Source organism: Anolis carolinensis, unplaced genomic scaffold (genome assembly GCF_035594765.1).
Source record: "Anolis carolinensis isolate JA03-04 unplaced genomic scaffold, rAnoCar3.1.pri scaffold_8, whole genome shotgun sequence".
Lineage (NCBI taxonomy): Eukaryota > Metazoa > Chordata > Lepidosauria > Squamata > Dactyloidae > Anolis > Anolis carolinensis.
The window spans coordinates 7606633-7630517 of record NW_026943819.1 but is presented as its reverse complement, the minus strand read 5'-3'; the positions used below and the strand labels follow the sequence as shown (position 1 = coordinate 7630517).

General features: G+C 43.0%; 1 protein-coding gene across 3 annotated transcripts in view; it reads right to left on the bottom strand.

Moving 5' to 3' along the window:
• The window catches only part of bmp1 (bone morphogenetic protein 1), a 158308-nt gene that overhangs the window by 23296 nt on the left and 111127 nt on the right, over window positions 1-23885 (bottom strand). For 2 of the 3 annotated variants that reach the window (XM_062961039.1, XM_062961038.1), the window contains exons 8-14: window positions 7937-8052; window positions 6734-6836; window positions 5754-5870; window positions 3901-4046; window positions 3591-3786; window positions 2397-2522; window positions 1064-1224 (exon numbers count right to left, since the gene is read on the bottom strand). In XM_062961039.1, coding sequence (XP_062817109.1) covers window positions 1064-1224; window positions 2397-2522; window positions 3591-3786; window positions 3901-4046; window positions 5754-5870; window positions 6734-6836; window positions 7937-8052 — 965 coding nt within the window. Of the gene's footprint in view, window positions 1-1063; window positions 1225-2396; window positions 2523-3590; window positions 4047-5753; window positions 5871-6733; window positions 6837-7936; window positions 8053-23885 lie in introns of all 3 variants that reach the window. The other variant, XM_062961037.1, reaches the window with a different exon arrangement.

Genomic DNA, 23885 nt, shown 5'->3' with positions numbered 1-23885 from the left:
CTATCTCCCAAAAGGGACTCAGGGAATTCCAATATAAAATCAGCATAAAGCATTGTACAATAAAACATCGAAAACACTATAAAAATACAGAAAAAAACCCCACATAACAATTGACTAAGACAATCACATAAACAGAAGCAGTATAATCACTTAAATAACATATGAATCACAGAAGAAGAAGAAGAAGAAGAAGAAGAAGAAGAAGAAGAAGAAGAAAAAGAGGAGGAGGAGGAGGAGGAGGAGGAGGAGGAGGAGGAGGAGGAGGAGGAGGAGGAAGAAGAAGAGGAGGAAGAAGAGGAAGAAGAGGAAGAAGGAGGAGAAAGAAAACACTGGGATGGAGGAGAGGATGGCCTGGGGGGGGCACTAGAACTAAAGTGCAATGTGATATTCTCAGATGCTTTGGGGCAGAGGAATAAGGTGTAGTGTTTCAAGTCAAGGAGATGGCCTGTGCAACTACTATAGCTATGGGCTCGGTTATCCAAAGGTTATCCAAACAACAACACCACCAACAACAACCACACTTTATTTACTGTATATACTCGAGTATAAACCTAGTTTTTCAGCCCTTTTTTAAGACTGAAAACCACCACCACCCTGGCTTATAGTCGGGTGAGGTCCCTGGTTGGCTTATATTTGAGTCAGCTTATACTCAAGAATATATGGTATATATGAACAAGTTTTTCATTGCTGGCTAAGTACTGTTAGAGAGCAGTGAGTACTCAGAGAGGCCTTGTTCTGCGGGTGACTCTGGATCGCGGGCATCAATCCATAACACCCTAGCCAATTGTATTCCTGATACTCACAAAACAGAACAACCCTTATAAGGATGGTCTGCTTTAGAGGGCCCTTCCGGACACCCAGTATATACCAGGATATGATCCTAGGTTTTCTGCTTTAAACTGCATTATATGATTCAGCACTGCCAGATAATCTGGCATAAACAGAAAACTTGGTATTGGATCCTGGGATATAGGGCCTGTCTGGAAGGGCTCTGAGTCCCAGGCAGTGCACATTTAAGGTTGAGTTAGCTGTGAAGAGATAACCCCTAAAACCAAGTACTCACATCATTGCCCTCCGTCTCGAAGAAGTCAAACTGCAGCGATATGCGGTACTGGGTGGGTGCCACCAGCTGCCAGATGCAGTTCTTGTTGGGCGGGTATTCCTTTGGCCATCCAGGGCTGGTGATGGACCCATTGAGCTTGGTGAGGAACCCGCCACAGGCAGCTGTAAGGATGGGAACCCAACAGATCCGTCAAAAGCAATGTGAGAACCTCATGCCTTGAGATATAGGTTGCTATACAAAATCCCAGAATACTTGTAAAGTATCTACACAAACACAAGATGGTCTATGTACAAAGAAAATATGTCCAAATAGCATATAGTATTATTAAAGTTCCCCGTACAAAGCTCAATTTGGTAGTCAGACAAAATGAAAAGGAGCAACAGCTCTAACACAAAAGTTATCCAAGTCTGATATTGGTTCCAATGTATATGCTTCAGGGTTACATAGTCAATGAAAATATCTTCCACACAAAGTACACAGATGGTTGGTCATGTTGCTGTATACGGGAATGAAGAAAATAACGATGGAGCACAGCTCTCAAGAAAGTCTTCGAAAGTAAAGTCCAAATAAAGTCCCAAGTCTACAGGGGTTCCCGGGTATTTTTGTACCCTGTTTCGGGGAGAAAATCCCCTTCTTCAGGAGTTGGTATACTCAGCAACAATGAATTTCTATCTAAAACAAAACACAGAGTAACAAGTATTTTGCCAGCAGTATTAACAGAAGTAAAGGTAACCCATATAAATGTTGTATACTTACATAGTGCCTAATTGTTTACAAGGAGTGACTCTGCTTGTGGTGATTTCAACTGCAAGTGATTCTGGGGGTTCATTCAAAGGTTTTTTAAGAGTACTTGGTAACTTAAAGGAAACAGCTAAAATTAAGTGATTCATTAAGTCCCTGAGGGGAAAAGGTTTTAAACTTAAAGATCCAGTACATTTCCCTTTGGGATAATAGTTTTTCCAAGTCCATATAAGGTTTTTGAGAGATGCATTCCAGAGCACAAAATTTAAATGAGGTAGATGAATGTTTGTGAAGTGTGAATATAAAAGAGATTCTGTAGATAGATTTTTGATTCTGGATTTAATTTCAGATTCTGATTCTCAAGGGTCTGGTTGTCTTTCCAATATACATTGGAACCAATATCAGACTTGGATATTTTTGTTGTACATAGACCGTCTTGTGTTTGAGATATAGGTTGACAATTCCACATTCAAAATACTTGGGACCATCTAATTTCTTAAATATATCTAATGCTACCTTGTCGTCTCAGTCTCATTACATGAAAGGAGACCAGAAATGTGACCAAAAAAAGCTCTTCTTTCTGGATGCTCACCTTCACATCTGCGTTTGTCCGGGGCCAGTTCATAACCGGGGTCACAGGCGCACTTGTAGCTGCCCAGTGTATTCACACAACGTTGTTCACACCCGCCGTTGTTTGGTCTGGAGCATTCGTCCACTTCTAAAGAGACCAAGGAAGACAGGTCTCAATGTGTGGCTCGTATACAGCTTTACACCACAGTGCCAGATTTTTAAGGTAAAGGTAAAGGTTTCCCCTGATGTTAAGTCCAGTCATGACCGACTCTGGGGGTTGGTCCTCATCTCCATTTCTAAGCCGAAGAGCCGGCGTTGTCCACAGACACCTCCAAGGTCATGTGGCTGGCATGACTGCATGAAGTGCCATTACCTTCCCGCCAGAGCGGTACCTATTGATCTACTCACATTGGCATGTTTTCGAACTGCTAGGTTGGCAGGAACTGGGGCTAACAGGGGGGCTCATTCCGCTCCCGGGATTTGAACCTGCGACCTTTCGGTCTGCAAGTTCAGCAGCTCAGCGCTGTAACACACTTCACCACTGTTAAAACTCTTGTTGAGATATCGAGCTCTATTATATTTGCATACCGGCTAGTCTCAGAACTAACTATTGAAACTGAAGTCCCATCTACACTGCCATATAATGCAGTTAAACTGCATTAAGCTAGACTATATGGCAGTGTAGACTCATGAAATCCAGTTCAATGCTGCACCGGAGTAACCTATGGTTCTTCTTGAGCTGGACTGACAGATGGAAGCAGCACTTCTAATGTGGGACAGGCCATATGTTGTGTGGATATGTCGGTTTCAGCAAAATTCGCTTTATTTGATCCAAGTTAGACCCAGACTAAGACAGGATGACATATACCTTGTGGGGGCAGAACAGAATCCTTGTTCTGGGATAAGAGGGTGGTGTTTATAAAAGCTTTGCAAAAATAGAGTATTTTTCCTTGTGTTACCTGCCTCCCAGTGGCCAAAAAAGGAACACTGCACCTTCCCAAAATCTCTCAAAAATAACTTGATTTGTGCTAGATTTTAAAGTGACCCATTACATACAAACTAAGCAGATAGTGATAGGACTGCCGCTTCGTTTTGTTTTATTTTCCACTGGATAACTGGGAATGCTCTTCTCACCGACAGTCTGGCATTTGCTCCCAGCTCCAAAAAAATCCGGTAACTTTTAGGCTCAAGAGAAGGTTTCGGGAGACATCTTTACCTTTGAAGAAGTTGACTGCAAAGCCGGCTTTGTTGATGGACCCGTCTGACACAAACTTCATCCACAACTTGTTGGAGGTGCTCTTGATGTCGTCAGGCTTGTCGTAACCACAGTACCGTCCAATCAGGGTGCCGGACTCTGTGCCCCCGTCACGGATCTCCAAGTTGTCGTAAGCGCAGCTGTCGTGGCGCTCAATCTGCAGAGAAGGGCAAAATTGGGAAGTTTTGCTAAATCGGAGAAGCAACAAGAAAATGGACCAAGCCCTTTTCATTGTTTGGGTCAAAACTTCTTGGGTCCAGGCTTCTGTTACCTCAAAGGATAGGAAGGAGAGGCCCACGTGGTATCCTTCGGAGACAGTAACCTTCCAGATGCAGAGTTTATTGGGCCGGTAGTCGTCTGGATAGTTGGGAGACTGGATGTGCCCGTTGTCTTTCTTCACCTCTCCTCCACAGATGGCTGCAAGAAGAACGTAACGGTGTAAGACAGGAATCTCAATGAGATACCGCGTGGCTCCTTTTGGGAAGGCCAACGGGGAAACAAACACGGTTCCAAAACTGGACGGGATCTATAATGAGTTCGCTACTTTTTGTTAAGTAATTAATTGTGCCAATGGGAAAACTTCAGAAGCGCCTTTCTCCCTCGTTGTTAGAAGCTTGCTACCATCATAGAACACATTTGCCACTGTTAGCCCAGCAAGTTTCAGAACGTTTCACTCATCCACAGATTTTTGGGGAATTTTACAAACACAACATTAAAAAAAATTAAAACTGCAAGAACTCTCTCTTTGAATTTTCTATATAATGACTCAAGATAACAGGGGATCAGTCCCTCCAAATTTCACAAATATTCTATATCAACTGATTTTTAAAAAAGTTTTGACAAAACTATCTCATTGAATGTTTCTCATATTAACCAATATAACTTCAATTTAGGGATTTTCCCCCAGCTCAGCACTGACTTATGTGTGTGTGTATACACACACATGCACACACATATATACATACACAAACCTACACACACCTACACACACACACACATACACACGCATACATATACACATACACACACAAACCTACACACATATACACACATACACATGCATACAAACATACACACAAACATGCATACATAAACACATACTTACACACAGATACATGCATATACACTTACACATGTACGTACACACAAACATACATAAACACACATACATACATACACAAACCTACACATACACCTACACACATATACATACACATACACACATACATACACATATACCCCACACACATACTTACACATACATACATATACTTAAATATGCACACACACATACACACATACATATATACATATACACACATACATACATAACACAAACCTACACATACACCTACACACATACACATACATACATACACACATACCCCCACACACATACATACATACATACACACATACCTCCACATACATACTTACACACATACATACATATACTTAAATATGCACACACATACACACGTACATACATACATATACACACATACATACATACACAAACTTACACATACACCTACACACATATACATATACACATACACACATACACATACATACATACATACATACATACATATACACATACCCCCACACATATACTTACACATATACATACATATACACACATACACAAACACACACACACACACATATACAGTAGAGTCTCACTTATCCAAGCTAAACGGGCTGGCAGAAGCTTGGATAAGCGAATATCTTGGATTATAAGGACTGATCAAGGAGAAGCCTATTAAACATAAAATTAGGTTATGATTTTACAAATTAAGCACCAAAACTTCATGTTATACAACAAATTTGGCAGAAAAAGTAGTTCAATACGCAGTAATGTTATGTTGTAATTACTGTATTTACGAATTTAGCACCAAAATATCACGATATATTGGAAACATTGACTACAAAAATGGCTTGGATTATCCAGAGGCTTGGATAAGCGAGGCTTGGATAAGTGAGACTCTACTGTATATATATATATTCACATGCCCCTTTAAGGCTGGCATACAGAGAAGACAGAGGTTGACTCACTTTGAAAACAGGAAAATGGGAATAAGCTAACTGAGGGTGAATTTACACTGCAGAAGAAAGCAGTACCTTCATAGGTGGCAAAGAAGCCCCGGCCGATCCAGTTGCTGCTGCTGCGGAACTCGATCCAGAGGCGGCTGTCGGTGGAGTGGATGGGCTCTGGGATTTTGTTTCCGCAGAACCTGCCTGGAGAAAAGAGCAATGCTTTCTTGGGTATGGCATCTGCATATCGGAAGCTTATTTGCTATCACTCAATCCGAAAACAGTATGCTTGCCTTCTTTTCTCTTATGCCTATAAGGTAAAGGTAAAGGTTTTCCCCTGACATTAAGTCCAGTCGTGACCGACTCTGGGGGTTGGTGCTCATCTCCATTTCTAAGCCGAAGAGCCGGCGTTGTCCATAGACACCTCCAAGGTCATGTGGCCAATGGCATGACTGCATAGAGCACTGTTACCTTCCTACCTACTGATCTACTCACATTTGAATGTTTTCAAACTGCTAGGTTGGCAGGAGCTGGGGCTAACAGCGGGTGCTCATTCCGCTCCCGGGATTTGAACCTGTGACTTTTCGGTCTGCAAGTTCAGCAGCTCAGCGCTTTAACACACTGTGCCACCACCAGGGGCCTATGGCGGAGGCATATTGGAAACTGGATTTTGGTTGTTAAACTCAAGCAAAGTTTTCATGTTAATTAGACACGTTAGAATCTATTCTGGACAAATAATGTAAATCAGAAGAGAATAATGAGGTGGGAAACATTTTGTGGAGTGAAGCTTTTGGTTTTTCAATCAATACTTCAAAAAGAATGTGCTTTAGAAAAAGGCAACAGACATATACTTACTATATATCTGATCAGGGAAAGCTTTCCTTAAAATTATGAATGAGCTCAAATGATTTCTAACAGAGCCCTACAAAAAGGTCAGCTACATTACAGGGGGTTGGACTGGATGGCCCATAAAGTCTCTTCCAACTCTACTATTCTATGATTCCATGATTCAGTATGCAAACCTACACCTCAATGAGATCTAGCGCCGGCATATTTCCGTTGGTTACCTCTCAGAGTTGACTTCTTCCAGAACCCGTCTCTCACCTCCACGTAGTCATACCAGCAGAGCCGACTCCGGTAGACATCCAGGGAAGTAAAGTTCAGAATGATCTGGGAAGTAAGCAGTAGATATCATGAAAATGAATAAAATCTGGCTACCTAGTATTAAAAAATTCTAGAATCAGGACAGTAAATAAAGAGCAACACTAAAAAAAAAAAAAAAACCAGGGGAATTCCAGACAGGAAACAATCAGGGCCAGCTAACACCTCTCAACAAGGATTCTCCCAGACTTTGAAGCTGCAAGGCCATTCAATGCTAATCAAGCTGTCCAATTGCAACATTCACACTTGCCTCCAACAGACAAGTTATTTCTCACACCCTAGACATTATTCCACACACACACACACACACACACATATATCTCCACTATAAGCCTAGTTTAAGCCTAGTTTTTCAGCCCTTTTTTAGGACTGAAAAAGCCCCCCTCGGCTTATATTCGGGTGAGGGTCCTGGTTGGCTTATTTTTGGGTCAGCTTATGCTCAAGTATATATGGAACATTTATTATTTTTCTCTATTTTTATTGGTATTATTACATTTATTATTTTACTCTATTTATTATTAATAATACATTTATTATTTCACTCTATTATTATTGTTATTACATTTATTAATTTTACTCTATTATTATTAAAATGATGATGATTATTATTAATTTTACTCTATTACAGTATTATTAAAAGGATACATAAGCACATTTACATTGAAGAAGATGAGAGTGATGATTTGATCAGAGTTGGACAGTCTTATCTTAAATTTGAGCTTGATGTAAATATTCAATAACATTTAACCTACCGATGCCTCAATTAATGTAATTTTATTGGTATCTATTTTTATTTCTGAAATTTACCACTCTCGGCTTATACTTGAGTCAACGTTTTCCCAGTTTTTTGTGGTCAAATTAGGCGCCTCGACTTATATTTGGGTCGGCTTATACTCGAGTATATATGGTAGGTGCCTCGACTTATATTCGGGTCGGATTATACTCGAGTATATACAGTATATATATCTCAGGGATGCCTGCCATAGATGTGGGCGAAATGTCAGGAGAGAATGCTTCTGGAACGTGGCCATACAGCCTGGAAAACTCACAGCAACCCAAAGATTGGAACAGTCAGTTCAACAGGTATGAATGGACTGAAAGGCAGCTACCTTTTCCCCTGGGGTGACGGATATTCTCCAGATACAATGCATGTGTGCCGAATATCCATTCGGAAAATCAGGAGAAGAGAAGTTCCCTTGGCTGTCCTGTAGCGTCTCTCCGCAAGCTGAGAGGGAAAAAGGGAAAACACAAATTAAAGAACAGCCCATTCTGTCTAAGGAATTCTCTTAAAGGACATCTCCAACTTTGGGATGCCATCTGCACTCACGGTTGCATATCACACTAATGCTTAAAATGCATTGAGGCATGGACATGTCACTCTGCACCTTTTAGAACAGGCATGGGCAAACTTTGGCCCTCCAGGTGTTTTGGACTTCAACACCCGCAATTCCTAACAGCCGGTAGGCTGTTAGGAATTGTGGGTGTTGAAGTCCAAAACACCTGGAGGGCCAAAGTTTGCCCATGCCTGTTTTAGAGTGACAAATGGAAACAACTCCGCGCTGCGACTTGGTCTAATTCACCGCGAACTTCTTTCTCTCCATCTCAAAGGCAATATAAGATCCGTTGCGTAAATCATTAGTTTCAATTATTCCGAAGCGCTATAACTCCACATCTTGACGGATAATGTACTTGCACATTTTCAAACCAATCTTTTTTTTTTAAATTAATTTTTATTATGTTATGCAGTAGTAAATACAGTGAAAGCGAGTAAAACAATTGTGTAGGGATAGTAAGACAGAGTTGTCAGAAGAAAAGGTTGGGGGAAAAAACCAAAGAGAGGTAGAAAAAAAAACCAAAAAAACCCCTAAAAGTAAAAAATAAAAACAATTGTTGTGACTTTCCATTGTCCTCTGGAGAAATGGTGATTCATAATACAGTAGAGTCTCACTTATCCAAGCCTCGCTTATCCAAGTTTCTGGATTATCCAAGCCATTTTTGTAGTCAATGTTTTCCATATATCTTGATATTTTGGTGCTAAATTCGTAAATACAGTAATTACAACATAACATTACTGCGTACTGAACTGCCTTTTCTGTCAAATTTGTTGTAAAACATGATGTTTTGGTGCTTAATTTGTAAAATCATAACCTAATTTGATGTTTAATAGGCTTTTCCTTAATCCCTCCTTATTATCCAACATATTCGCTTATCCAAGCTTCTGCCAGCCCTTTTTAGCTTGGATAAGTGAGACTCTACTGTATTTGCCATTGTCTATTGTTTGTTCCGGTTTAACCGTCTTAGTATAGTAAGTTTTCTTCACACATCGGATAGATCTATTGTTAATGTGTATCCATTCTTTCCAATAAAATCTCTGAAGCCCGACCAGTCTGTTTTTCTTTTACATCTCTTAGACTATCCATTTGAATTGTGTCAAATAACTTTAAGATCCAATCTTCAGTGGTAGGTACTGTTTTTTGTTTCCAGACTTTGGCTAAGACAAGCCTTTCAAACCAATCTTTGCAGCCCGGCGGACTAGACACTTGCTTTCCAAAGGACTTTGGATATTTTCACGGCAATAACAAACCTGCATTAGTTCCTATCGGAGCCACCGGTATAAAGGGACGTTGCAACCTTTTAAGCGAATACCTTTTCTTATTTTTACTCCCAAAATCGGCTCATACAAGGCCATGCCCCCCACCCTCCAGCCACCACCCTCTTTTCCTTATTTTTCCACCAAAATATCTACAAAACTTGTTCCACCGAGGAAGGTAGCTATGGAAACCAACCCCAATGCCATGTTGCTACAGTGACGGAGGTCAGGACCGACAGGCAATCTCAACCTTTTACAAGCATTGTCGTGTTCCCTTCTGTGGCCACTGTGACCACAGGAAAACACCAGGAGACCACAAATCCTCTTAGAAACCAAATCTGCCTTATTTTCTCCACCTGGAAGGGAGGATCCCAATCCAAGCCGGTGCTTCTTAAAGGCATCCAAATGTTGCCAAAACTTCCCAGGAGGAAGAGTTGTGCAAAGTGGCCATCCAGCCTTCCAGCGCCTGCAAAAACCCTGGCACATAGAGATAGTGTTGTTGTATGTTTTCCGGGCTGCATGGCCATGTTCTAGAAGTATTCTCTCCTGACGTTTTGCCCACATCTATGGCAGGCATCCTCAGAGGTTGTGAGGTATGGAAAGACTAAGCAAGGAATGTTTATATCTATATATATAAAAGGAGAATGGCATTGCTCCACCGGGCAAAACAACGAAACTAAAGGCCGCCCAACCTAGAAAATTGACAACACAACCCCTCATTCATGTCTCTACGTTCTTACAAACAAACTACACATCCCTAACCTCCATGGGGCCAAAAAAAACCTCAAAAACCGGAATACACCCCTTTGTAACCCACTTTGATTGACACTAAACAGCCTTGCAGCTTCAAAGCCAGGCTGCCTCCTAGGCCACAGCAAAAAAACAAACAAAAAAAAAACACCACTTCAGTGTGAATTTTAAACTATTGTGTAGAAGGGGCCTCATATAATCCTGTTCCAGGCAAATCATATAACATTTTCAATATAATGTATAATAATTACTGTGCTCTAATAACAATACACAACAATATACTCTCTAAAATCAGGACACTAAATAAACAACAACACTCAGAACACAGGGGAATTCCACACAGGAAACAACCAGGCCCAGCTAACACCTCCCAACAAAGGATTCCCTCTCGCAGGAAGCAGCCAGGCTTGGAAGCTACAAGACCATTCAATGCTAAACAACTTAAATAATCCCACCCAGCTAACACGTCCCAGTAAAGGATTCTTCCAACTACTAATCAGGCAGACCTTGAAGCTGCAGGCCTATTCAATGCTAATCAAGAAGATCCATGGCAACACCTGCCTCAACCAGACAAGAGTTCTTTCTACCACACTGCACGTTATTCCACACATATATCAACCCCTTTGTGGCCCACCTTGATTAACACTGAACAGCCTTGCAGCTTCAAAGCCAGACTTTGGAAACCATGAGGCTACTCCATCTCATTCAACCTGGCCTAGCAAGCATACCCTATGGAGAAAACGGCCAGGCTTTCAAGCAGCAAGGCTATTCACTGCAATTCCAATTGGCCACAACAACGTGTGGCAGGGCACAGCTAGTATATATATATATATCTGTGAAAAGTCCAGGGTGAGGGAAGAACTCTTGTCAGTTGGAGGCCAGCTGCCCCTGGTTCCCATGTTTGGAACTCCTCTGTTTTCAGAGTGTTGCTTCTTATTTACTGTTCTGATTTTTGAGTTTTTTTAATACTGGTAGCCAGATTTTGTTCATTTTCATGGTTTCCTCCTTTCTGTTAAAGTTGTCCACATGCTTGTGAATTTCAATGGCTTCTCTGTGTAGTCTGACATGAGAGTTGTTGGAGTGGTCAAGCATTTCTGTGTTCTCAAATAATATACTGTGTCCAGGTTGGTTCATCAGGTGCTCTGCTATGGCTTATTTCTCTGGTTGAGTGAGTCTGCAGTGCCTTTCATGTTCTTTGACTCGTGTTTGGGCAATGCTGCGTTTGGTGGTTCCTCTGTAGACTTGGCCACAGCTGCATGGTATACGGTAGACTCCTGCAGAGGTGAGAGGATACCGCTTGTCCTTTGCTGACCGTAGCATTTGTTGGACTTTCTTTGTGGGTCTGTAGATAGTTTGTAGGTTGTGCTTCTTCATCAGTTTGCCTATGTGGTCAGTGGTTCCCTTGATGTATGGTAAGAACACCTTTCCTCTGGGTGGATCTTTGTCTTGACTCTCCTGGGGATACATAGGGATATCTCTCTCCATGTTGCCACGCTGTCCTGCCTCCAGCCAGATGGGGAGAGGGCAACGTTTTCTGCTCAGCATCGTCTGGAATTGTCCCAGCAAAACCATCTGGAGGCCAGATGAACGAACCGGGCAAGGATTTGCATCGAGGTTCATTGGGACTTTCAGTGAAAAATATTGCCTCCAGTCTGGAACTTCTTTGGAGTTCAGATGGCCAACCGTCAGGAGTGTTTGGATTTTATTTTCCTGCCTGGCAGAATGGAGTTGCATCGGATGGTCCTTGTGATTTCTTCTAACTCTAGGATTCTATGATAATATGGAACAGGATAGTTTAACTCTCTTGGACATCCTAAACAGTCTCAGGAGTCCTCACAACCTCTGAGGATGCTTGCCATAGATGTGGGCGAAACGTCAGGAGAGAATGCTTCTGGAACATGGCCAAACAGTCCAGAAAACTCACAGCAACCCGGTCTTATGTCACCTTAAATCCATAGTGGATGATGATGCCTACTGGGGTTGGAGACAAAGAGAGAAAGCAAAAGATGCCAGAAACAGAACCAAAGGGTAACCAAAGAAGACCTAATTGTGTTAGCTGTGATCCCGGTCATGAAAGCCTTCGACAACACATAGTCACAGGAGTCTTCTTCTCTGGAGGCTTTCAAGCAGAAACTGGATGATCATCTGTCGGGAGGGCTTTGATGGTATGTTTCTGCATGGCAGAGGGTTGGACTGCATGGCCCTTGGAGTCTCTTCCAACTCTTATGATTCTTCTACCTTGGGTACCCAGCGTTGCTCGGGTTATTTGCAAAAAATCAATTTTTAATTGTACAAAATGCATAAGGTTGTGGGTGAACTACAACTCACACCATGGCAGGTTAACTTCGAAAAACTTCATCAATGCATAAAGTTTGTTATGTTGGGCAAGTTTGCTCTGGATGCATCATTGGTGGGGTTCTGGATGCTCTGGCTGTAAGGTAAACTACAACTCCCACTAGGATGAGTCAGTCCCCTCAAACCCCTGAAGATGCCTGCCACAGATGTGGGTGAAACATCAGGAGAGAATGCTTCTGGAACATGGCCATACTGCTCAGAAAAAACAACCCTGATTCTGCAGAATCTTGGAAAAACTGTAAAGGATTCTACAGAATCCTGGAAAAAATTACAGCATTTGGTTGTCTTCCATAAGATTCTGTGGAAATTTGGACAAAGTACACAACATCCTACAGAATCTTGGAAAAACTACAGAATTCAGCTGCTGCCCACATTTTTCCACAGAATATTGGACAAACAAAAAACAACACAAGATTCTGCAGAATCTTGGTAAAACTGCAGAATTTGGTTACTGCTCACAAGTCTTGATAATTTATATCAAGCACATGAAGTTCCTTGTTGGGTTTCAAGATTTATAAGAAGCAAATGAAATTAGAAGATAAAAGGAGAGATATTATAAATAGTAGGCTTGATCGATCCATGAAAAATTTGATTCTAAACTCGTTTCAAAACTAGAGGGGGCAGTTTTTCGTTTTTGTTGCTAATAACGAATTTGGCCCCCAAAATTTTTCGAAATTAACGAAAATTCGTTATTTTCTAAATTAATTCGTTAATGGCGGACGCGCATGCGCGGTGGCCCAAAAACAGCCCGAAGGGGGGGGACTTAGGGGGCTCTCCCGCCCTCATTTTTTGAGTGATCTTCTTCAAACTTGGTACAGTGGTAGAACACATTTAACACTGATAGCTCACCAAAATGTGGAACGTTTCCCTTATCCTCTGATTTTTGGCAAATTTTCATAGCTTTTATAATAAACCATTTTTTAATAATTGCAGAAATCTGTTCCTGGTTTGAAAGTCTTATTTCCTGTTAAATTGGGTTGTCTTTACTGTGAAAGTCATTGTTCTACTTCAGAAACTTTGTTTTTGTGGCTGAAACTTTGTTAAATTGGTGTGTGTGTGATATATATTGTGTGTTATAGTCCCTGCTTGTGTGTGTGTGTGTGTGTGTGTGTGTGTGTGTGTGTGTAGGTAAAGGTAAAGGTATCCCTTGACGTTAAGTTCAGTCATGTCTGACTCTGGGGGTTGGTGCTCATCTCCATTTCTAAGCCCAAGAGCCAGTGTTGTCCATAGACACCTCCAAGGTCATGTGGCCGGCATGACTACATGGAGTGCCATTACCTTCCCAGAAACACCCAGAAAATGGGAATTCCAGACAGGAAACAATCAGGGCCAGCTAATACCTCCCAACAAAGGATTCCCCCAGGTAGGAAGCAGCCAGGCTTTGAAGCTGCAAGGCTATTCAATGCTAATCAAGGTGACCAATTGCAACATTCACACTTGCCTCCCACAGACAAGAGTTCTTTCTCCCACCCTGGACCTTCCACAGATATATAAACCCCACTTGCCTAGCTTCGCACAGACGTCAAAACCTCTATGTCTGCCACAGATGTGGGTGAAACGTCAGGAGAGAATGCTTCTGGCACATGGCCATAGAGCCCGGAATACATACCACAACAGTGTGATCCCGGCCATGAAAGCTTTCGACAACACAACCACAGTATCCATTTAAGTTCATGTAGCGTGGTATGGACTGGAGACCTGTATTGGGGGGAGGGAGGGTGCGAATCTGGGCCCCTGGGAGCAGCCGAGGACGGGCCTGGCCCACACCCCCTCGCATCCCAGGCCTCTTCCTCCTCACCGCCGGGCCCCTCTCGGTCTCTCCAGGCCTGAGCTGAGGCGAGGCGGCGGCGGCGGCGGCCATTTCCCCCCTCCGTCTTCCTCCTCCTCCTCGGCCTCCTTCCCCCTCGCCCCCTCCCATTGGCTGAGCCTCCCATTGGCTGAGGGGCAAAAGGAAAGGAGTTTGGGTGATTTGCAAAAGCTTTTTTTTCTTAACGAAAAAAACGAAGAAATAAGAAAAACCGGCCTCTCGCGATTCGAAACCGCGATATCCAGACGTGTGGACAACCAAGGTTCTATATTGCTTCAAAACAAACGAAAATAACGAATTAATAACGGGTAACGGGAAAATCGAATTATTTGAGCAAGCCTAATAAATAGTATGATAAGTAGGACAACACACAATGAAACAACATGTCTTTGCGGAGGGAGGCAGCACCCAATTTTAAATTTCAAATAACCATTGCCCATGTTACCTAAAGTTTGTCATGTTGGGCATTCTTAAGAAAAGAATTCTTAAAGAACGGAAAATAGGCCCTATTTTATTTTTACTTCAATTCCAGATTACATTTTGGATAGAAAAATATCTTGAGCCTACTAGTACGTTCATGATGATTAAATTAAACCTACCCCCTTATGAGCAGTTATAAAAAATAAATATTTTTTAATGAGAAAACACATTTTAAAATGCTAACCAGATGTAAGGAAAAATGCCTCTTGCAACTGTTGTCTAAAATAGACATTATTTTGGGTTCATTCGGTTCCTTCACATCTAAAGAGGTTTTTTTTTTTTTGGTTCTAAAATTAATGTTTAAGCCAACTCAACATGCAGGGCAGTTCTTGGGAAACTGTATTTCCAAATAGACCTTTGGATCGTTGGTTTTGTATTGGAAGCACAGTTCTCATCATGGTATTGTGATGCCGGGGCTGCCAAGATGATTTCTGGGAAGTCCTAGGAGCTTCACTGGAAGTTCTAGCAGAATAGCTTTGGACATGACACTGACGCAAAGCATGACTGACTCACGTCTCCTCTGACCACACTTCCACGTCGCATGACGTACAGGATGAAGGCACATCTCCTTGGAGGAACCTTGTAGCTCTTCTGAGCTTTGGACCTGATGTGAAAGTGTCGTGAGATGAGCCCGAAGCCATCCACGTTCTTCTCTGTGTCTCATCAGAAACAACCCACGCTCTCATTGCAAAGACCAACGGGTTGATTATTTGGCAAAGGCTCCCTAGAACCAAATGGCTGTTAATACTTGTTAACAGCTTAACATCAGTGAAGAGTGGGTTTTGTGTTCCACAACATCCGTGATGTTTACAGAACTGGGTCTGTTTGAACAAACAACCCGTTTCTTTGTCATCCGCAAGGAAATCAAATCTCTTTCCTTCTGACTTTTCAGTCCCATGTTTAAAATACTGCTGGTGAAACAGGAAAACTGGAAAAAACATTTGGTTATTGATGTTATGTTATAAAGCCACTAGCTGTGCCTGGCCACGTGTTTCTGTGGCGAAGTATGGTGGTTTGGGAAATAAAGTATTGAGGAATTGGTGGTAGTTAAGGTAAAGGATAAAGGTTTTCTCCTGACATTAAGTCCAGTTGTGTCCGACTGCACACTGAAGTGGATTATATGGCAGTGTGGAGTCAAGATAATCCAGTTCAAAGCAGATAATATAAGATTATAAATGGGTTATATAGCTGTGTGGAAGGGCCTTGAGTCTACACTGCCATATAATCCAGTTCAAATCTGATAATCTGTTCTTTATAGGCAGTGTGGAAGAGGCCTAACTCTGCCTGTCCCCTGGGCTGCGTGGGTTGCTAGGAGACCAAGTGGGCGGAGCTTAGCCTTTTAAATGGCAGCAATTGGATAAAAACAATTATTCCTCTCCCTTTAATTAGGATTTTCTTTTTCTTTTCTTTTTGTTGTATGAACGTAGAGGCATGGATGAGGGGTTGTGCTTCCAAGTTTAGTGTTTCTGGGATGTGCAGTTTTGTTGTTTTGTCCTAAGCCGAAATTTCATTACCCTTTTATATACATATATAGATCCTTCCACATGTGTTTTTCGACTTTTGGGCTTGGAGAAGAGAAGAAGTAGAAGTAACACGACAGCCACTTTTAAATATCTCAAAGAACCGTCATATAGAAGGTCAAGTGAGTTTGTTTTCTGGTGCTCTAGAGACCTGAATATGAACTGATGGATCAAAATTACAAGAAAGCAAATTCTGTTAGGCTTTCTCAGTAGATTCTTCATCTTTGGACATCTTTAAATGGATACTGCATGGGCACTTCCCAGGTTTCTTTTAGATGTAGTGTATTTTCATGCATGGCAGGAGTTAGATCTCTTTCAACCCTGAATTTTCCCTGTCTGCAACTCACTCGCATGAGTGGAGGTGCTGCTTGCTTGCTGCAAAGGAAGCTTTGTCTATCTTATATAATATACCGTAGAGTCTCACTTATCCAACGTTCTGGATTAACCAACGCATTTTTGTAGTCAATGTTTTCAAAACATCGTGATATTTTGGTACTAAATTCATAAACACAGTACAGTAGAGTCTCACTAATCCAAGCTAAACGGGCCGGCAGAAGCTTGGATAAGCGAATATCTTGGATTATAAGGACTGATCAATGAAAAGCCTATTAAACATCAAATTAGGTTATGATTTTACAAATTAAGCACCAAAACTTCATGTTATACAACAAATTTGACAGAAAAAGTAGTTCAATACGCAGTAATGTCATGTTGTAATTACTGTATTTATGAATTTAGCACCAAAATATCACGATATATTGGAAACATTGACTACAAAAATGGCTTGGATTATCCAGAGGCTTGGATAAGCGAGGCTCGGATTAGTGAGACTCTACTGTAATTACTACATAGCATTACTGTGTATTGAACTACTTTTTCTGTCAAATTTGTTGTCTAACATGATGTTTTTGTGCTTAATTTGTAAAATCATAACCTAATTTGATGTTTAATAGGCTTCTCCTTAATCTCTCCTTATTATCCAACATATTCACCTATCCAACATTCTGCCGGCCCGTTTATGTTGGATAAGTGAGACTCTACTGTATATATAATATAACTTTATTTTTCTACCCCGCCACTATCTCCCCGAAGGGACTCGGGGCGGCTTACACAAGGAAAACATGAGCAACAACATGGCATTACAATACACACAATAAACAATAAGATTTAAAAACAATGCAACACAAGAGAAAACAACATAACAGTTACTTTAAAAACCTGAGCATCAAATTGTTCTGCACCATCTTGCTCCATCTAGATGCATCAGGAACAACTCAAGAATGATGAATCCTCAGTGTTTATTATTAAAGTTTTCTAAGACTTTCTAAGTCCTGTCCAAAGGCATCTTTACCCATAGGATCTTCCCATCATAAGCACATCGGTGACTGACCCTAGAAACCAAGCCAATTTCCTGGATTCAAGCTGGATTCAAGGAGGGCTGCAAGGCTTTTGGATGACTTGCATGTCACACTCCAGATGCTGCCGGAGGGGAGGCACGTTGAGAAAGCTCCAGGTGTGCGGACACACGTCTTTGGCAGACGTAAACCTGGGGCCTTGGGACAGGAGACATAGCACTTCTCTGCCAGGTACAAAGAAACTGGGACGGAGCCAGACAGCTGCAGTTTTGAGGCCGTTCCCCCACCCAGATTCTCACGTCCCCTCCTCTTTTAAGAGACTTTGGGAAGTCTGGGTCTTAAGAGTATTAAATGTTTGTTTAATAACTCAATAAGGCAGGAAATTTCCCCTCCAAGGAGAAGGCACGCAACCTCCTCCCTTCACATGTCGCACGGACTGTGCCAAAAGAGGAAACGTATCTCGCGAAAGAGTTCGTTTTTGGCACTTCCGTGGGACATGCGAAGCCACCTTCTGTCAACATCCAATTCGTAGCAGCTTTGTTCGGATGGACGGAGAGGGAGGGCAGGCGGGGAGGATGCGGGTTAAGCCACCGTAACTAAGTGCATATCTCCATGGTTATGTTATGTGGGCAACGGTCCAGAGCCCCACTGCTTGGCTGCCTGACCCTCGGGAGAGCTCTTCCCCTCCTCCCTTTGCGACTTTCACAAAAATTCAGGGGGATTTATTACAGTGGAAGCATCCGAGGGAAACAAAAGCAGGGTGATGGTAAAAAGAGGAAGAGAAGAGGCACAAAGAGGGAGGCGAAGTAAGCCAGTGGGAAAATAGACACAAGAGCATTGCAGGAAGTCTTCTGCTAATGCCGGCTCTGAATTACTCAGAGGTGTTTTCTTATTATTTATTTATTTATTTACAGTATTTATATTCCACCCTTCTCACCCCGAAGGGGACTCAGGGCGGATCACATTGTACACATATAAGGCAAACATTCAATGCCATATACACATAGAACACAGACAGAGACAGACGTAGAGGCAACTCCTCCATGGTGTATCTTTTGAGCAAAGGAGGGAGTCTGCTCTTGGTCTTTGCATATACTTTACATCTACAGTCATCCTTCCACAGTTGTGGTTTTGACTTTTGCGGATATTAATTACCCACAGATTGAATGAATAATGTTCTTTCAAAGAACCACTGGCTCCTCCACTGTGACTTTATGGTCACCTTCCTCCAGTTGTGCTAGATAACCTGGAGATTGCTAGAGAGAACACCTTTCCATGTATATTTGTATATTTTTACATGGTTATGCCGGTATTTTAAATTGTGTCAGAAGTCACTTCTGGTGTGAGAGAATTGGCCATCTACGGAGATGTTTATTTATTTATTTATTTATAGTATTTATATTCTGCCCTTCTCACTCCAAAGTGGACTCAGGGCGGATCACATTGTACACATATAAGGCAAACATTCAATGCCATATAAACATAGAACAGAGACAGAGACAGACGCAGAGGCAATTTAAACCTTCTCCAGCTTCCAGCTTCCTGAGGGTATGCTTGATACCGGCCACAGGGGGAGCAGCTGCTTCATCATCCACTGTGACGGCACTTCCTCATTCCAACGGCGGCTGGATGTTTTTTATGGTGTTGTAAATTAGGGTAAAGGAGCCCCGGTGGGGAAGTGGTTAAAGCACTGGGCTGCTGAACTTGCAGACCGAAAGGTCCCAGGTTCAAATCCCAGTAGCGGAGTACGTGCCCGCTGTTGCTCCAGCTTCTGTCATCCTAGCAGTTCGAAAACATGCCAATGTGAGTAGATCAATAGGTACCGCTCCGGCGGGAAGGTAACGGCGCTCCATGCAGTCATGCCGGCCACATGACCTTGGAGGTGTCTACAGACAACGCCGGCTCTTCAGCTTAGAAATGGAGATGAGGACCAACCCCCAGAGTCAGACATGACTGGACTTAATGTCAGGGGAAACCTTTACCTTTTTTAAAATTAGGGTAAATTAGTCTCCCCACATATAAGTGGTACCTAAGTTTCCTACTTGATAAATGCAACTATCCTTCGGGTTGCATAGATCAGCAACGAGCAGGGGCTATATTTTTTTTTAATTGTCGGGTGCTCAACCCGACACAGGCTGGCCTCGAACTCATGACCTCTTGGTCAGAGTGATTTAATGCAGCTGGCTGCTAACCAGCCTGCGCCACAGCCCGGCCCATGTCCACTTCTACACCAATATCTTCCTCTCCAAGGTTCATTCTGCCCTTCCTTCTGGGTCATTTGCCCATTCAGAAAAAGTTCCTGCTGGAATGGCTGCATTCCTCACTAGAAAAACAACTCCGCTCTGTTTATGAGTCTTTGTCCTCTCCACGGAAACAGAGAGACCCCGCAGAGGATGGCTGTTGGGAAGCTCCCATCCAGACCGCGTCTTGGGAGTCCAACGGGAAGCAGAAGTTTCACACACTCCTCCATTTGTCTTTGGCTCCTGGTCCCGCTGCCTTCTGTGCCGACATCTGTTGGGTTCCTGGCGAGCCAGGGCTGGCGTGGACTGGATGGTCTCCAAGGCCTTGGTGAAGGAAGACAAGAGGCACTCTTCCAGACCCAGCTCCAAAAACTGTGCGTTAGGTCATGCTGTTTCCATTCATAAAGCAATGGGAAGAGCTCAGACAGGAGCATGAGGTCAGTCCCCGGGGGGGTCATAACATGCAACGGAAGGGCCGGAACATTCCAGGCTTGGCTTAGCCGACCGCAAAGGTCTGACGTCAAGAGACAGGAGGCAACGGATGAATCTTCCGCCACAGAAACTCCCCAAAGGAGTTGCCTCACTGTGAGCTCTTATGGGGGAAATTCAGATGTGTGCTGACTCTTTACCTTAGGAGCCCTTGATGGTGCAATGGGTTAAACCCTTGTGCTGGCAGGACTGCTGACTGAAAGGTTGGTGCTTCAAATCCGGGGAGTAAGGCAGTGATTCCAAAAGTGGGCACTACTGCCCCCTGGTGGGTGCTGCAGTGATCCAGGTGGGCGGTGATGGCACCTATTAGAATGCGGGGGCCGGGCCAGGGGAGGGGTGTGGCTTCTTCCCGAGAGCCCTTGTTGGGACACAGAGGGCGGAGCTAGCGAAGGGGGCGGGGCCTCCTTCCAAGAGCCTGAGACAGGGCTGAGCCTCTATACCTCTCCTGAGAGGCCTTTTAGGACTAAAGGGCGGGGCTAGGGGTGGGGGCGGGGCCTCTTCCCAAGAGCACGAGACAGGGCTGAGCCTCTATATACCTCTCCTGAGGCGCTTGTTAGAACACGGGGGTGGGGTATAGAGGTTCAGCCCCATCAGGCACTTGGGAAGAGGCCCCACCCCCTCCTCTAGCCCCGCCCCCTGTGTCCTGGCAGGCACCGCAGGACAGGGATAGAAGCTCAGCCCTGTCTCAGAGCTCGTGACTCCGCCCATCCCAGTCCTGGACGCCCATTTGTGGCCCCACCCACCTCCCCCTCCACCTCCCGGCCCTGCATCTTGGACTAAGGGAGAGGCTCAGCCCCGCCCTCTTGAGCAGGAGCCACGCCCATCCTTCTAAGCCACGCCCCCTTTCCTGGGGGAACTGAGTAATATTTTTTCTGGAAAGGGGGCGGCAGGCCAAATAAGTTTGGGAACCACTGAATTAGGGTGAGCTCCCATCTGTCAGCTTCAGCTTCCCATGCAGGGACATGAAAGAAGCCTCCCACAGGATGGTAAAACATCCAACATCCGGGTAATGTCCCCTGGGCACTTCCAATTCTCTCACACCAGAAGCAACTTGCAATTTCTCAAGTCACTCCTGACATGGAAAAAAAAACTCCTTTCCTTGTACATGGGTCCATTTTGCACCTTGAAACTGATCTGAGGGTTTCTATGCTTATCAGAGTTTAATGTAAACATCTGGAGAAAGAATGAGAGAAGAGCGAGGAAACCAAAAGGGAGGAAGCTGCTTGGAGATAGACAAGTGAGAAGGAGAACGAGGAAGAAACCAAGGATCTTATAGAACTGCAATTCCCAAACTCTGGTCCTCCGGGTGTTTTGGATTTTAGCCCCCAGAACCTCTGACCATTAGAAAGGAGAGAAGGATTGGGAAACCAGAAAATGGAGAAAGCTGCCTAAATAGCATGATCAGGAAAAAACCAAAGACAGCTGTGGTTCCCAAACTCCGGTCCTGTGTACACATGACAAAACTGCAGCATTATGATTCCACTTCTGCCAACTTAGCCGTTCGAAAACATGCAAACGTGAGTAGATCAATAGGTACTGCTCCGGTGGGAAGGTAACGGCGCTCCATGCTGTCATGCTGGCCACATGACCTTGGAGGTGTCTACGGACAACGCCAGCTCTTCAGCTTAGAAATGGAGATGAGCACCAACCCCCAGAGTCTGACACGACTGGACTTAACGTCAGTGGAAACCTTTACCTTTACTTATGATTCCACTTTAATTGCCATGGCAACATCCTATAGAGTCCTGGGGTTTGTAGTTTGGTGTGCTCTCTAAGCATGCAAAATACTCCCTTCTTAAACTATTGATCTCACAATGTTTCCACCTTGAATAAATTGTCAACCTAATCGTACTAAACAGCAGTGACTATATTTACTGGAGAAAAACAATATATTTTTCTATCAGTATAATTTTGCATTTCGAGCGTTGTTAAAAATAATAGAGTTCTAAAATACTAGCAACTCCTGAGTGAAGTTGTTTGTATCACCTGTGATTAACCACCAAAACAAATGCAGGCTTTTTGTATAGTATCTGTTTAAACAATCACAATAATAAGCAATAATAATATTTCTTAGCTGGCTCCTCTGGAATAATCCCAGTTGGGAAGAATAATAACATGGAGAGAGTTGTGTACAGTTTTCACCCCAATATTCACATATTCCAAAGTATTCCTAGGACATATTATGTACAGGGTTTTGTTTTTGCATGAAAACTCAGGGGTTGTGAGTGCAGAAAACCCATCTTGCACAACAATAATCTTCCACAAAAAATCTTATGTGTAAAAATTCCCAGTAATCTTGCACAAAAGAAGCCACATCATTTTATTGTGCAATATTGCTGGAAGATTTGTGTTGTGCAAGATTGCTGGTTCTTTATGCAGAAGACAGCAAATCTGAAGACAAAGCTTGCATAGTTATCAAGAAACTGATCTTTGCACAAATTCTCATGAAACAAACGTATGCACATCTGTGCAGAATAATTTCCAGAAACAAATCGGAATGTGTGAATCCTGGGCATGAATTGTGCAGAAATATTTGTTTTCCCTGCATCAATTGCAGAAAAATTATTCATCTGCTCTTGCAGGGATAGTCAAATATTAACACACATTCTATAATCCCTTTGGATAATCCATACTTCTAATTCAGTCGAACTACTAGCAGTAAGTAAACATTCATTACTAATAGCAATACACACGGTATTAGCCGCTATAGTAAGGACCTCCTAAGTCTCCAGATGGAGAGATGCCAACACGACCCATCAAATTATATGGCAAAGCTATTCAGTCTTTCTTCCAACGGATTATCTTTTTTTCAATTATAAAGATAGTAGTATAGTATACTACTAGTATAGTAGTAGTATACCCACTAAGGACATGTGGCCATTGGTCAACCACACTAGAATGTGGCCAACAAGAGAAAAAATACTAATGTGGAAAAACATTAGGGGCCGGGCTGTGGCGCAGCTGGCTAGTAACCAGCTGCAATAAATCACTACTGACCGAGAGGTCATGAGTTCGAAGCCCGGGTCGGGTTAAGCCCCCGACCATTAAATAGCCCGGCTTGCTGTAGACCTATTTATTATTATTTATTTACAGCATTTATATTCCGCCCTTCTCATCCCGAAGGGGACTCAGGGCGGATCACATTACACATATAGGCAAACATTCAATGCCTTTTAACATAGAACAAAGACAAGACAAACATAGGCTCCGAGCGGGCCTCGAACTCATGACCTCCTGGTCAGAGTGATTCATTGCAGCTGGTTGCAGCTGGCTTGCTCTCCAGCCTGTGCCACAGCCCGGGCCTAAGCAGCCCGAAAGACAGTTGCATCTGTCAATTAGGGAAATTTAGGTACGCTTTATGCGGGAGGCTAATTTAACTAATTTACAACATCATAAAACTGCCAGCAAAACACGAGGAAAGGAATGAGGAAGTACAGCCACCAGTGGACAGTGAAGCAACAGCTCCCCCTGT